The sequence below is a fragment of the Aquarana catesbeiana genome, linkage group LG02 (genome assembly GCF_042186555.1).
Source record: "Aquarana catesbeiana isolate 2022-GZ linkage group LG02, ASM4218655v1, whole genome shotgun sequence".
NCBI classification, from domain to species: Eukaryota; Metazoa; Chordata; class Amphibia; order Anura; family Ranidae; genus Aquarana; species Aquarana catesbeiana.
Window position 1 is genome coordinate 765,130,361 of NC_133325.1, and position 16,841 is coordinate 765,147,201.

The following is a 16,841-nucleotide window of genomic DNA, read 5'->3' on the forward strand; positions in this document are numbered from 1 at the left end:
GTTGAGTTTGAGGAAGTGATGTGACATCCAGGCTGATATGTCTGCTAGTAAGTTGGTGATGCGTGAGGAAACAGATGGAGAGAGCTGGAAGGTGGAGAGATATATTTGGGTGTCATCAGCGTAGAGATGATATTAAAAGCCATGGGAGGCAATCAACTGACCCAGGGATGTGGTGTAGATTGAGAAAAGGAGAGGTCCAAAAACAGAACCTTGGGGGACCCCGACGGAGAAAGAAAAAGGAGAGGAGGAAGTAGAGTTCTAAGTGTCACTGAAGGAGCAGTGGGATAGGTAGGATGAGAACCAGCGAAGAGTACAGCCACGGAGACCAAAGGAGTGGAGTTTGTTGAGGAGGAGGGGGTGGTCCACTGTGTCAAAGGCAGCAGAGAGGTCCAGGAGAAGTAGTACAGAATAGTGTCCGCTGGTTTTAGCTGTTAGTAGGTCATTTGAGAGTTTAAGGAGAGCAGTTTCTGTGGAGTCCTGAGGGCGAAATCCGGACTGAAGGGGATCGTGAAGTTTGTTCATGGTCAGATGGTCGCTCAGTCTGTTGTAGACCAGTCTTTCAAGAAGTTTGGACGAGAACGCGAGTAAGGAGATGGGATGTAGGTTGTTAAGATTTGTTGGGTCCAAGGAGAGCTTTTTTAGTATTTTAGAGAGTTTGGGAAGATGCCGCAAGAGAGGGAGAGGTTGAAAATGTGAATTAGAGTGTAGAATCGAGTCAGAGGGTGAGCGTAGCATTTGCGAGGGAGCAGGATCCAGGGGGCAGGTGGTTAGATGAGTGTTAGATAAAAATGTAGCAACCTCAATAATACTAGCAGGGTTGAATGAGGGAAGTAAGGATTGTATCTGTGGTCATGGGGTTTCTGTGCGTTGGAGATCTCCTCATGAATTGTAACATACCATTATGTACTGTACAATTAATTATAAAAGGGAAATTGTTTGGGGTTGCTATAGTGTTTGATTGCATATAGCAATGTTTTTATTATGGGGATATTCATCCCATATTTTCATATGATCGTACAATAAACATTTTTTAAACAATATGTGTGTCTTTCTTCCTGAGGGTGGTTGTGTTAGCACCTTAAAAGTCCCATTTACTCTTTCTCTTGTTTAATGTAAAGTCTTTCCATTGTGAACTGAAAGGTAACCAGGAGAGTCCGCCTAAACCTGCACTACCACCTCTGCACTGGATATAATGAAAAGCACAAATGAAGCTGCCACTTAAATATCAAAACATATAAAAACTGAATCCCCCCTCCAATGGTGCAGATGGATAGCGGCGCTAACTTTAACAATAGTGAAATAAACAGTGAATGAGAATAATACCTACAATAAATAGTCACTTAAAGAAATATGTGAAAACTAAACAATGACAAAATATTATAAATGAATAAAGTCCAAAGTAAAAATAAAGAATTCAAAAAATAGTCCACAGAAAACAGTGATGATGATATGTGATAAAATACACCACTCCAAGAAAAAAAAGAAGTGACTATTTATTGTAGGTATTATTCTCATTCACTGTCATATGGTGTATGGTAATATTTATTTATCACATTACAGTTGGAATATTGGGGGGCATTTATTTCTGTGTATACACTAGAGTGTTTTATTCATTTAGATCACTAATTTTTTATGGGCTATAGAAGTGATTATCATCTATCACTTTTGAGATACAGCACACCCCCAACTCGCTCCATGATATTAAGTATGGTGGGGTTGTAACCTGTTTATTTCACCATTGTTAAAGTTAGCGCCACTATCCATCTGCACCATTGGAGGGGGGATTCAGTTTTTATATGTTGGAGGGTGGATTCAGTTTTTAAAAATCTTTCCATTGTTTATTTTCTTTTGAAGTTTTTGGGCATGTGTAGCATGCCCAATGTCCAAAACTAGTTAAAGATAGAATAGTTTACCTTTTTTGTTTGGCTTGGCTAACAGGACCTCTTTATATATGACAAAATGCCAATACTCTTGAATATAAAAACAGGTTTTTAACTTTTATTAACTTATATATTTTTTACTCATTATTTTCTCTGTTCTCATTCTTCCACTTTTTTTTCTTTTTTCTCTTCAAGTCTGCAGACTCCAAAATGCAATCTTGTGGGTTTTCCTTCGATCCATCATTTATTCCTAAAGGTAAGGAGAACTCAGTGCAGCGAGTATGTGTGATTAGCCCAGGGGCCAACCAAAGCCAGAGTTCTACAGCCACTGCAGACCATACAGGTCCTATGATGCCATAAATAGATGGGCCAGTCCCGTTATACAGACAATAAGGCAGAAGATTTCGAATAATGTTTGACCAATAGACAATCAAACCTTGCATCCTCAGAACCCGAAACCCACAGATGATCCCCAGAAAAGCAAAAGATCCTTAGAAAGCATGGTCAAAGTAGCTCCAACAGGGAAAAAAATCTTTCCTGATCCTCCAAGGCAGGGGTCTCCAGACTTCCAAAACAAAGGGCGATTTTACCGTCCTTCAAACTTTAGGGGGTCCGGACTGAAGTCAGCGGGAGTAGAAAATGCCCTGGCATCAGTGGGATGCCATAGGCTTGGTGGTCAGTAGGAGTAAAACAAATTAGATCATTGAATGCAGTGGGAGGAATAGTGCCCCATCATTGGTCTCAGCGGAAGGAATAGTGCCCCATATCTGGTGTCAGTGGGAAAATTAGTTCCCCATCATTGGTGTCAGTGGAAGGAATAGTCCCTCATTTCAGTGAAAGAAATTGTGCCCCAAGGTCCGGATAAAGGCAAGTAAAGGGCCACATCTGGCCCGCGGGCCACAGTTAGGAGACCCCTGCTCTAAGGCAATCAGATATTCACTAGGTAAGCAACATACTGCAACCTTTCTCAAGCAGGGTTCCATAAAACCCCAGGATTCCTCCAGCGGTAGCCAGAGGGTCCTTGAATGTGGCTAATTGACCTCCCATTTGATTGTGTCTGCATAGTAACAGGTCCAGATCCACTTGGCAGAGCCAGTGCAAGACAACAATTAAAAGCTGCCTGTAAGGAAGGCATTCTTCCCATTGACCACTACCATAAGGAGCATGTTTCCAATAGTTCTCCTGGACTGATCTTATCAGGGGTTTACTGAGACCTGAAAATAATTTCAAGTGTTCTTCTGGGGGAAAAAAGGTTGAAAAGGTTGATGTATAGTGTTATTTCTTATAAATATTGATAGCCAGTTATATTTTATATATTTAGAAACACATCCATCTCTTTTGAAGCACTCTACAAAGTTGACTAGAACTAGATCCTGTGAAAGTCTATGACATTTTAATGGTTCTTATTTTAAAGAGGCTTTTTCATGTGCATAATAAAATATAAAAAGTTATCTAAGTGTAGCGGTACCTCTGTGGGGCCGCTGTGTGTAGTAGTTTCACCTGTCACCCTACCCAGCCCGGCATTCACCTCCAATCACTCTCCAGACAATGAACAGTCCAATAGCTTTGTTTTTTTTATTTATTGAGGGATTAAACTTGGATGGGGTAAAGGAATTATAGTATTATTCGATGAGATGATTAATTGGAACCTCTATTCACATTCTCTAAAGCTCCAGCCTCCTCCAGCACAAATGCACAATGCTTATTTGTAGACTGTTTCTTCCTCTCTTGTGCAATACTTGATTCCTGTCACAGCTAGCACATGGTAGGCCCAACTCTAATCAAGCCAGACTTTTGGAATTGCCATTTGCTGGCAGGGACAGTGGCCCCCTTTAGTGTAGCAACCAATGGTGAAAGGCTAGCTGTATTAGGATGCACTACTGGTGCCAGTCAGCCCTATGCAGACTCTGACAGCCCTCCTGACTGCAGCTGCCTGACTTCAATGCCAGTAACATCACAGTCTCTCCCGCTTGCTCTACATCCATCTCAGTCTCCCAGTCTGCTCCAGCATGCCTCTCCCAGCTCTCCCGAGTGTGCCTGTCACTCACCGACACCATGCGGATCCCTCCTGAAGACTTGCCCGACATTGTTCCCTGATTTTCTCTCCTGCTCCCATTCAGGACACTCCTTGGGTTGTGTGGGGTTACTTCACAGCTCCAAACCCCTGGCCCAAGGTCACCCCCCCCCCCCAGACTGGGGGGGCTCCCTCCAAGCCCCAGACAGCCTTACACTCCATCTCGCAGTTCTTCCACCGAACAACTCCTCCTCAGCTGGGCTGACCCAAGGTATTTAAGGAGGCCTGCCCCCTGCCAATCCTAGTTGGGGATTAGTCAGGGCTCCCTGAACACCCCAGGCAACTCCACCTCTCTTCCCCTCCTCTGCTTCTAGAATTGAGAGAGGTAACCAAGAAGTGACACTGCCTATGAGTCACCAGCCAACTCTAAACCACTCCCAGCTCCACAGATCAAAACAAACAGGCCTAGCTTTAAGCTAGGCCTGCCTAAATTTACCTGCACTGGCCAAAAACATAACTCTAGCACCTACCTAAGGTAGAGTGTGCTACATAAGCCAGTGTTTCTCAACCTTTTACGGTGAAGTACACCTGCAGGTCTAAAAAAAATTCCTAAGTACCCCTGTCTTGAGAAAGGCACTGATGAGGCGGCACTGATGAGGCTGCACTGATAGGTGGCACTGATAAGCTGCACCGATAGGAGGTACTGATGGGCACTGATGAGGCTGCACTGATAAGGGGCACTGATAAGCTGCACTGATGAGGCTGCACTTATGAGGACTGATGAGGCTGCACTGATAGGGGGCACTGATTAGGCAGCACTGATAGGAGGCACTAATGGGCACTGATAGACGGCATTGATGAGGCTGCACTCATAGGTGAGCATGCTGGGATGTGTAGTCCCTGAGCAGACACAGGGAGATGGAAAAGTGACAGGCAAGACTCACTTTTTTTTCCTGTCTGCAGTGTGCTGGCTATGTGAAGGATTGCAGAGTGTAGAGGAGATCAGGGAGCCGCAGCAGGCATCATCCGGATGGGTTCTTCACACATGGCAGCTCATATATAAACTGGCCACTCTGTATGTAGCTTCTTACAAGCTGCGCAAGGAGCCTCGTATCTCTGGAACTATGGATGGGATAGGACTTCAGCTACATACCCGCCAAATTTGGGTTCTCTGCGACTCCAGGTCGCAGAGCTACAACCCTCAAAGCTGATCGTTTTTTAATTTTTTTTTTTATGTTCATGGCAGGTGAGGCTCTGCCTCCCATGACGGCACGTCCCTGATGGAGAGTATTGCGGTGGGTAGTATGTGCAGAACAGGAGTGTATGAAGGTGGGTAGTATGTGCAGGAGAGTAGTGTATGGTGGTTGGTTAGTATCTGCAGGAGAGGAGTGCAGAGTGTGTGTAGGTGGGTATAATGTGCAGGTGAGGAGTGCGGAGTGTACAGTGCTGGGTAGTATGTGCAGGATGGTGTCAGTAAGGCAGTGGACGTTGTCAGTAGTTTTTTATTTTATTTTATTATTTTTTTACAATTTAATTTTTTTTTTTTTCATTTTTTCAAAATGCTTTTTGGGGGCCAGTGGATGGTGTCAGTAGGGCAATGGACAGTGTCAGCATTTTTTTATTAGTATTATTTTTTACAATTTTATTTTTTAAGTAATTTTTTCCAATTTATACTTGTATTATTTTTTTTCACAATGATTGGGGGTAGCGGACGGTGTCAGTAGTTTTTTGTTTTTATTATTTTATCTATTATGTTTTACAATTTTGTTGTTTATTATTTTTTTTAAACAATTTTTAAAAATTTGTTTTCACAGTGCTTCTAGGGAAGGGGGTGTGGGGTATGTGGCAGTGAATGGTGTCAGTAGTTTTTTTATTTCTATGTAGTTATATTTTTTACAAATAAATTTGCGGCAGTGGACAGTGTCAGTAGGGCGGGGGGCGGGGGGAGTGGTGTCAGTAGTTTTTTCTTTTCTTTTAATTTTTTTACATTGTATTGTATTACATTACATTGTATTTTGTATAATTTTTTTACAATTTAATTTATTGCAATTTTTTTTATCAGCCCTGTTGGTGGGCTTTGAATGAAATATTAGGAGTCTAAATAGACCCCTGACATCTCCCCTTTCAGACAAAGAAAGGGACTGAGGACACAGATTCCCTAGTTCCTTTCTCTGCATTGAAGATGAATGAACAGGTGACAGAGGCTCCTGTTCTATCATAAACTGATGCAGTTTGCTCTGCGATCGCTCACTGTGTTTAACTGAGGAAAGGAAGGGGTCGGTAAATTGGGGGCGGAGGAGGAGGACAGGGAGCCAGAGGAGGAGAACAGGGGACCAAAGGAGCGGCCGGAGCACACGGGGCAGTGCCCCGTACACACGGTCGGATTTTCCGATGGAAAATGTCCGATCGGAGCGTGTTGTCGGAAATTCCGACCGTGTGTACACAAATCCGATGGACAAAGTGCCAGGCATGCTCAGAATAAATAAAGAGATGAAAGCTATTGGCCACTGCCCTGTTTATAGTCCCGACGTACGTGTTTTACGTCACCGCGTTCAGAATGATTTTCCGACAACTTTGTGTGACCGTTTGTATGCAAGACAAGTTTGAGCCAACATCCGTCGGAAAAAATCCTAGGATTTTGTTGTCGGAATGTCCGAACAAAGTCCGACCGTGTGTACGGGGCATTAAAGTGTAAGTAAACCCTCCTATTGTTTTCAGCCAAGGAAGCTGCCATCTTGGCCTCTGTTTAATCTACAACTGCCATGATGCTGCACATGTGATCAGTTATAACACCAGCCATTGGATGGTTTGACAGTTTGGTCGAGAGCACAACCAATGGGAGTGTTACATTTTCGGCACGTGCCATAAATGAAACTGGTTTTATGAAAGGGTTTACTTCTGCTTTAAATTCATGAAAAAAAGATTATTTATTTGCAAAATTTTATAACAGAAACAAAGAAAACGTGTTTTTTTCCCCATAATTTTCAGTCTTTTTTTGTTTATTTAGCAAAAATATAAAAAAACAAGTGGTGATTAAATACCACAAAAAAAAGCTCTATTTGTGTGAACAAAATGATAAAACTTTAGTTTGGGTACAGTGTTGCATGACCGTGCAATTGTCATTCAAAGTGCACTAGCACTGAATGCTGAAAATTGGCCTGGGCAGGAAGGTACCCGGTATTGAAGTGGTTAAGCTGACCATACAGGGAGTGATAAACAGTCCAAAATTTGCCCATTTGGTGGCCCTGTTGACTGGTGCATACCCAACATCCCTTGATTGACAAATCCTATAAGCCAAGCAGAAAATTGTTGGCCAAACAGCTGCTGCATCCAATCAGAAGCAGCTGCTCGTTGGGTATTTTGGCAGCTGGCAGGGCTGGCTCACAAATAGCTGCAGCAGTAGATTCATCTATCCGCGCCATGTAGGCAGCCTTCAGGCTAAATGGAAAAAAACTGTATGTGTATGGCCAGCTTTACTGTCAGCTTTCTATCAGCCCAACTATCTAACAGACTCAACTTGTTTGTACTTCATGAAGCCTGTGCATTGTAACTCTTCTCTTTCTGGTATTACCAATCACATACAGACTCCCGAACCAATGTTACTTCCTCCATATCAAGGAAAATCTATGAAGAAGTCAGTCTGCAGAGTTCATAAAACATGGGAGTGATATTAATAGGAAAGATCATTTAAAGCGAACATCACCAAAAAAGGAAAGTTCTGCTATTCCTCCTTGTCCCCTGCCTTCTCTACCATTATTGGATGTTTAATTTTTTTCTTTTAAGAGAGTGGGTACCTAGTTTGACAGGTACCTACTCCAACTTCCTAGGCCATTCCCTAATCGATCCGGGTGGAAGTTTACCCTCCTCCCCCAGTTCCCCAACTTCACAGGTCCTAGGAGGTTGGGAGTCCCTAGAGAAAGCGCAGAGCTACTTGCACATGCAGAGTGGGAAGCCAGCTGTGAAGCACCAGGAAGTCACAGCTGGCTTCCTACATCCAAGATGGCAGCGCCAGGAACCCAAAGACCGTTGAAGAACTGGCCTGGGTGAGGACAGCGCTGGATCCCTGGACTGGTAAGTGCGTGTTTATTAAAAGTCAGCAGCTCCAGTATTTTTGCTGCTGACTTTTCATTTTTTTCTAGCGTTCCTCTTTAAAGGCCGTTGGAATGCCACAAATGTTTGAGACATGTCTGATCGCCTTTCATGCTGGTTTATCTTGGATTTTTGTAAGTGCGACTTTTATCTTTTACAATTAAATCGTTTTTATACTGCACCATGAAAGCGCACTCTTGCTTTTGTTTTTGAGCTACTTTGGAATAGTGTGAGCAGATGGAGCCAGTTATGGTCTGAGGGAGACCTTAATTCCTTACACCCTGTTTGACTACCTGTAATCCAGTGGTCATTTACTTCTGGTAAGTAGTTTGCTATACACGCATTGGGTGTGGAGTTAGACCTTCCTTGTTCTGGTTCGCCATCACACACTCCCTCTTTCACCTGTGGTGTTCTTTTATATGGAGCACAGAGGAGGACTTTTGGGTTCTGTGAAATCTACATATACGGACATTGTCTTTTATAGCACATATATGTTTTAAGATTAAGTTCACTGTATATGATCATTGATCAATTGATTGAATCTTTAGTGCAGCACTATCTTTCTATTATATATTTGGAGTGTCTATCTAGGCTGGCACTTTCTAGGGGGGAGCAGGTACCTGTTTTTGACAGGTACCCGCTCCCACTTCTGGTCAGATGCCCCACGGCCCCTGGGCCACATCACAGGTCCCAGAAGACTAAAGGAGCATTCACAAGGAGCAGCACAGCTCATAGGAAACCGGCTGTGAAACTGCAAGGCTTCACTGCCTGTTTGCCTTACTTGACATGCCAGCGCCTGCACCCGAAGCTGATTGAAGAATTGGCTCGGGTGAGGACATCGCTGGATCCCTGGACAGGTAAGTGTCCTTATCTTAAATGTCAGCAGCTACAGTATTTGCCTGGGTTGAGCCTGGAGCTCCCCTTTAAGCTCTAGCCACACGTTTCAGAATAAAATACACTGTCCAGGAGGCTTATTATATAATATTTTTGTAAAATACCAAGCCGTCAAGATTTTTGCTTGCAATTTCAGATTTCTGCTTTGGAGTGGCATCACCGCTGAGTCAAGCCCCAGTGGTAAGTAAACATACAGCTTCTAATTAACTCTAACTGAGTGTAATGGATAATTGTTAAATTAAAGATTACTTTTGTTGTATAGAGCTGCCATATGTAAAATCGGTGACTAATCTTATTCGAACTTGCACTTGAGACCAGCAAAATTGGGCTTTAATTCAAAAGATGGGTTTTGATAAATAAATAAGTTACATCTCTGTGACGGTTTTCATTATCCAGACCTTGGTATAGCTAGTAGTAGTGTAGCAGAGTTCCCATTTACTCACAATGCTCAGATGTAGGCGCAGACCCCTTTAACTCCTTTTTCCACAAATCGATGGCTTCTTGGACACACCCAGGGGAGAAAAGTTTCTCTGGTTCCCTCCCTCTGCAGCTCAGAGAGGTCACAGTTGATGAGGCAAGGATAGCTGGGAAAGTGGCCTTCAGCCAGGTAAGAGGCTCTTCACTGTGAGAACCAGCATGAGTGCAACAGAACCACAACATAATAGCATGTAGCTTCTCCAAAAGATCAAGCTACTGTGAGGAACCCCTCACCAATTGCTACCAGAGTCCTCCAGTTCCAGTGGGGTGGCACTTCGTCCTTGGGCCTTGAATCCCTCCAGCTGTACACCTGTATTTCCAGAGCTACCCTGGAATTCAGCATGAGAGATGATGTTTTGAGTAGCTGTTCTGTGCTGTTTTAGTGACACAGTGATTCTCAGCTTGACTTTCTGTTGTTAGGCTCAGTTCACAACTATGCAATTTGCCTTTGGTCGTTTCTGTAGTGCTTTTTGCTGTGCGTTTTGCCCCGATTTGCGTTTTTAAGTTTTTTTATGAACTGTAGTGCATTCCTGCAAAAAAGCACCAACAAACGCATAGGTGTAAACTGAGCCTAAGCCCAGGTTCACATTGAGGGCGATTTCAAACCGGCAATGCAGTCCGACTTTGGGGGCGATTTGAAAGACATCTGTGCAGGCTCCTGCACAGATGTCTATTCAAATCGCCCCCGCAGTCGCTAAAAGTAGTACAGGAACTACTTTTGGGAATCGGTGCGCTGCCACACCGATTTGAGAAGTGCCATTGCCGGTAATAGCGATTTGACATGTCAAAGCGGCTCGATGTGAACATGGGCTCATAGAGTGTTATAGAGGCTATGCTACAGAACTACATTACCCTAATTGAATCACAGTGAAATTGCTGTGAAGAGTTCATATTTGTGCAGTTTTCGAAATCTTTTTTTTTTTTTTTTTTTTTTATTATTATTATTCTACGGCGTATGCATACTCTTTGCCATTCTGACCCTGTTTTTAAATTCTGATTATAATTTTTTAGCTGTTAGTAACCTGCAAGTTATGGTTACTCTTTGTCATATCATTCGACCAAATACCCAAAGTATTAGTAGCCACATTTAATTGGACTTGTTCTATAATGTTGAAGATGTTTGGTTGTTCATTCAAGCTGCCTCCTCAGTTACAACACAAGTCTAGTGTAATGTTGACCCAAATACAAGTGGTCAAAGACTATGGGGTTGATTTACTAAAACTGGAGAGTGCAAATCTGGTACAGCTGTGCATTGTAGCCAATCAGCTTCTAACTTCAGCTTGTTCAATTAAGCTTTGACAAAAAAAAAAAAACCTGGAAGCTGATTTGGTTTCTATGCAGAGATGCTCCAGATTTTGCACCCCTCCGGTTTTAATAAATTAACCACTATAACTGGCTAATGTAGCTTCACCTGTAGCAAACCCCAAACCTTTAAAGTAAGTGGGCCAACCAGTACTTGGTTGCCCCCTGGACTAAATACACAATGCTATTCTAGAGTTAGGACTACAGTATACAGAGGAGCCTTGGCCTGGGTACTGCGGCTTCTACATATATTTTCAAATATGTGCAACTAAACGCTCTGTTTTTAACATGAATTGTTAGACAGGGTCATTTTGGATTGTTTGCAGGCTAGCTGGTAAGTGTGCTGGGAAATTTTTGTTTGTTTGTGAAATACACAATGCTATAGTCGCTGGCCAAGTGGTACCAGAGGCAGAGCAAACGTACATAAAAGAGTATCTGTGGTCCCTGGAAGAGTCTGGTCTTGACCAGTGGTGTATTTTGGTTTTGTGCTGCCCTAGGCAAGACTAAAAGTGGGCGCCCCTCTGATTTAAATGTGTCCCACCCCTTCCTGTTTAAGATCCACCCCTTCATCTGTAAAATCCACGCCTTCCTCTTTATGCTCCACCTCTTCCTATTAGTGCTCCACCTCTTCAGGGGAGAGAGAGAGAGAGAGAGAAGAGGGTGAAAGAGAAGGGGGTGAGAGAGAAGGGGGTGAGAGAGAGAGGGGGGTGAGAGAGAGAGGGGGATGAGAGAGGGAGTTGAGGGGATGAGAGAGATAAAGGGGTTGAGAGAGAGAGGGGAATAGAGGTGGAGGGAGAGAAAAGAGAGAGTGGGGATGAGAAAGAGAGAGGCAGAGGGGAAAGAGGTGGGGGGGAAAGAAAGAGAGTGGGTGGGAGAGAGGAGGGATGAGAGAGATAGGGGTTGGAGGGAAAGAGAGGAGGGTGGAAGAGAGAGGGGGTGAGAGAGGGAGGTTTTCCCACCCCCCCCAAAAAAAAGACACCAGACTCGTCTCTCACCTTTCCGCAGGCCGTCGCCTCTTTTTTACCAGCTGTATGTAGTGAGGCTGCCGAGGCACGATCACAGCCCGGGACTCCGACCTGCTCTGCCAAATAAGCTACTTCTGGCATCGGAGACTGTAGCCACCACCACCTCCTGCTTCCACTTTGCTCCCCGGTCAGTCCGCGGCCACCCCTGGTGTCACCCCTCTGGCGAGTGTCACTCGAGTTCAGTCCACACCTCCATAGCGACGCCACTGCTTATAGTGTCTCTTATGTCTGGGGGCGGCGCCACCCCCCCTTGAAAAATGCCACCCAAGGCAAACGCTGAATGACTAATGTTTCAGCAGCTGAGTATCCGGTAGCAAATCTAACAGCATTCAGAGGTCAAGGCTGACAGCAGACAGTAGCGTAATCCTGGGACAGGCAGTAAGCATAATCCAGAGACAGGCAAAAGTCAAATCAGGGCAGGCAGCAGACTAAGGGCTCATGCACACAGGGCTTAAACACCTCTTTTACAGGTGTTTGTTTTTCTTCAGCCTGTAAAAAGCACCTCTTTGTTAGCCTATGTGTCCATGCACACATAGGCATTTACAGATGTATTAAAAGAGTAAATAGTAATCCAGGAAAAGGCTGATGTCAGGCAGGGTCTCTAGGGTCACAATAAAGGTTCAGACAAGGGCAGCCCATCCATATGGGACGCAGGGGCGCCTCCCCCCTAATCTACATGCTGGGGTGCCGGACGCATGGATTTCAAAGGGTTTTTTAAATTTTTTTGAAGAACATGATTAGAGCCTAAGGTTCTAATTGGCTCCAAAAAAGGGTGGGCTTGGGGCGCATGAACCCCTTCCCGTCCGTCTCCCGCAGGGTGGTGATCGCCGCCTTCCCATCTGTCTCCCGTGGGGGGAGGGGATTGCTGCCTTCTTGACCGTCTCCCACAGGGGGTGGCGTTGGTTTGCCGCCTCCCCCAAAATATTGAGCACCAACCGCCACTGGATTCAGAGTATTATTGTACAGAGACAGTGTGGGCAGAACTATCACAAACCCAACAACACAACACCATCACCATCGCTGACCAATAGGGGTGATCTGGCAGGGCAGAAACATACAAGATGCATCTAACATTCACTTGAATGTTATTACCTACTAGTAACTGTAAATGAAAATCCCCTTTTATTCTTTCTTTTCTCCTCAAGGGACAACCAGATAACGTTTTGAATCAACAGTATGAAAATCAGATCCATCCCTGTATTGATCTCATTGACTCGCTGAGGGCGCTGGGGATGGAGAAGGATCTGGCCTTACCAGCAATTGCTGTTGTTGGTGATCAGAGTTCTGGGAAAAGTTCTGTATTGGAGGCTCTGTCCGGAGTGTGTCTCCCCAGAGGTAGCGGTAAGAATTTCTGTCTTTTGGTATAATTTTTGTTATATCTATATCAGTTTCCTTCCATCTAGATGGTAGCTCACTTCCTCGTAGAATGTTAACAGATTGGTCTGGCAGGAACGACCCTTAAAATTATTGGAGATAGTCCCTTATAATATCCTACAATCATTTACCTACTATAAACAGAGCCATACAAACCATTCTTTTATGATAAAACTGACCAAACATTATTAGATTTTCCCTTTAAAGTGCTGTCTGATTGGTCAAACCGAATAAATAAGAAGTGGCAGAGGGTAGCAAGAGAGTCTGAGCTGTCTAAGCAAACCAACAAGATTCCTTTTTTAATGCTTTCAGCTACATTGGAAAAAAAAGGAAAAGTCAGCTTTGTCTTTAAAGGGGTTGTAAACCCTCGTGTTTTTTCACCTTAACCTCCCTGGTGGTATGATTATTTCAGATTTTTGATGCTGAAAGCGGTACAATGTATTTGCATGAAAATTTGGCGTTTTATATTGTAGGCCTGTAATTCTTAGGAATAACGTGCTTAAATCTGTCCAAACAAGAGTCTAGTAGACATCCCGGGTATGATAAAGTTTAAAACACGAAATCATAAATTATAATATAATAAATGACTATAAATAATTATAACAAATATTAATATAATAATAATAAAAATGATTCAATAATGTAATCAAATCAAAAACACTAAAATTTGCTCAGTTGCAGAATTGTCGCTGTCATTACTTTCAGTGTTTGATGACATATTTCCCCACAAATCACTATCGCTCAATTCTGCAAGCGATTCTAATTTATTATTGCTGTTTTATAGCTGGTCTAAAACCACTTTTATGTAAAGGGACGGTTTTGGTTGCCATGGACAATCTCCAGTTTCCAGGCAGAAAGAACAGTATATATAATATAAAAGGGCATGCAGGGCACTGGACAAACCACTAGGGACAAAAGGGATGTGAAATAAATTAATACAGTAATGTAATCTGTAAGATTACAATGTATTGTATATGTATTGTGCTTTTTACTTTTTGAATTTGGCGCCATTCTCCGTCCCCGTGCGTCGCAACGCTTGCAGGGAACAGAGCCCGGCTCTGTGATAGATCGAGCGGAGGACGGCTCACGCACAGAGCAGGGAGGACATTGCAGGATCCTGGGGGCAAGGTAAGTTTGCTGTACCTGGATCCTGTTATGCGATCCTGAGTGTGGCTCGAGGTTACCGCTTTTGGTGCTGAAAATCCACCCCGAGCCACACTCAGGAGGTTAATGCATCCTATGCATTGAGGTGAAAAAACTTCTGAATGTGTAACGTGGAAAATCCGCGCTACCCCCCAAGTAAAGGTGCTCATAAAATAAAAATGTATTTGGTATCAAACCAGTAAAATGACGGTGCTGCAACTAAAAAAAACTGGAATATTCAGCTCAAAATCATGTGTAACATAAGAATAGATGCGCAACCAAATAAGTGAACAAACTAATATGTGCGACCAAAGGTGCAAATAATTATGCGCAACATAAAAGGAGCAAATCAGCGAATTAATAAACAAATAACATAATTAGTGTAAATTAATGAATGAAAGAAAAAAAATGTCCATATAATGTGTCATTCAGTATGCACTCCATTCAATATAAGCGAATAATGAACAAATAGGTGCAAGGAAAAATATCACAGCTAGTGTAAATTAATGAAAGAAATAAATGTCCATATGTTGTGTCATTCTATATAAATTCCATTTAGTATAAGTCCTTCAGTGCAAAACTTCAATATGAGGGCAAACAATTCCTTCCACGATGTATCCCCACAGAGCATCCAAAAAATACTAAGCCAAGGAAAATAAATGCCAGATGGCCGCTTACCAGAACCATAGGATCTCTGTTACGGAGATCAAATAGGCATATACAGGGAGAATCTTTCAGGCAGGGGGGGGCTGGTTCACACATCCTCTCCTCCACCGGCAAATTCAAATGCTACAATGTACTCCGTAGTTCCTGTTCCAGAAGGATGCATTAGTGGAATTTTGTTATAAAAAGAAGAGAGACGGCTTCATAGTGCAGTAGGTTTGAAACAACAGTTCCTTTATTCCATATCATGGACAAACTGACAGCTAATGCCGCGTACACACGAGCGGACTTTACGGTAGACTTGGTCCGACGATCTTTCCGATGGACTTTGTAGCGTAGGTGCGCCGGACTTTCAAATGGACGGACTTGGACACACACGATAACACCAAAGTCCGACGAATTTGTACGTGATGACGTACGACCGGACTAAAATAAGGAAGTTGATAGCCAGTAGCCAATAGCTGCCCTAGCCTCGGTTTTAGTCCGTCGGACTAGCATACAGACGAGCGGGTTTTTTGGACCGGACTCGAGTCCGTCGGAAAGATTTGAAACATGTTTCATTTCTAGGTCCGTCGAACTTTTGGGAAAAAAAAGTCAGCTGGAGCCCACACACGATTGAATTATCCGATGGGGTCCAGTCCGCCAGAAGTCTGCCGTAAAGTCTGCTCGTGTGTACACGGCATAAGAAGCACTGACAGACAATGCAAAACGAAAGACACAGCTGCGGCTTACGGAGAGGCGATTCCATGTTAGAAAATGAAAATATTCATTTGCTTTTTTAACACATCTGGGTGGACTCCGAGTGCAATACTCTGCGCTCTGAGTCAAGCCTATTTTGAAGCCTATTAATAAGGTTCTTCAAAATACACCACCGCTGCTGTAAATCAGGCGCTGGCGTCCGAAAAGGGGCCAGACACCTGAATAGGGGGTCGCAGCGTTGGCCATGGATAGAATTATGCTTTGCATGAATCTATCCAGTATTCATAGCGGGGGGTGGTGAGGATAGAGGGGGTGGCTCCCGTGCACCCTTAATGCACGGGCCGCCCCTGTTATATAGTCTTCCAGATACAAAAGGCCCTTTGAGGGCATCCATAATGTTGATGCAGCCTGTGATGAATCTGAGTTGATACCGCTGCTTTAGGTGGAGACAGGAGCACCATTTGTAGTCCACAGTCCATATTCCCTTCGCACACGTTGCTGGAATAAGCTCTGAAGGTATTAGGTGCTATAGCGACAGCCAGCTGGATAATGGAACCAATGCGATATGTAGATATTCGCCAGCACACCCAGGATCATCAAATTTGTCCAAACGGTTTTGTCAGACTTTTACTTACCAGACTGATGAGTCCGCTTGGGCAGAGGGTAGACTCCCTTACTTATCCGACTCACGGCCCCTGGTAGAGCAGACAGGAGGCACGAGAGTGCGGAATGGTATGAGAGCCTGCTGAAGAGATCCAGGTACAGGATGAGAGATGATCTTCAGACAACAGGTCAGTAGTCCGTAACACTGGTAACAGGTGCTGAGCAGGAGCAAGACAGGCAGATCGGGACACAAGCAGGGTTTGGCAACAGACTGGCAGCAAGGTACAATAGGAGCAGGCAGAAGCGGAGTCAAACAGGTCAAGGTCAGGTACAGGCAGCAAACAGGAGAATCCAAGGGCAATCCGGGTCGTCAGGAGATCAAGTAAACAGGAAGACAAGACAGGAAACAGGAACTATGGCACAGGAAGCTGATGATCAGGCAGCACTGAACAGAGTGCCTGACAAACTTAAATAGGCTGGCTTGCTCACAGGCACGCCCTCTGGTGGCCAATCCCATGACCAGCAAGGTGAGCTCTCTGACAGGTTTTTAATCAAAGAATGATCACATCACAAAATGTGATATGCCTGATGAAGGGGCCTTGCGTGGCTCTAAAACATTGTACTACACTGTTTTGTGATGTGATCATTTTTTGAATAAAAATTGATTGATTGATGATC

At 43.8% G+C, this 16,841-nt stretch overlaps 1 protein-coding gene across 3 annotated transcripts in view; it reads left to right on the forward strand.

Moving 5' to 3' along the window:
• Positions 1-16,841, forward strand: part of LOC141129301 (interferon-induced GTP-binding protein Mx2-like) — an 80,341-nt gene that overhangs the window by 15,399 nt on the left and 48,101 nt on the right. For all 3 annotated transcript variants that reach the window (XM_073617253.1, XM_073617255.1, XM_073617254.1), the window contains 3 exons: positions 2,076-2,136; positions 9,014-9,057; positions 12,827-13,022. In XM_073617253.1, the coding sequence (XP_073473354.1) occupies positions 2,076-2,136; positions 9,014-9,057; positions 12,827-13,022 (301 nt within the window). The remainder of the gene's footprint in view (positions 1-2,075; positions 2,137-9,013; positions 9,058-12,826; positions 13,023-16,841) is intronic.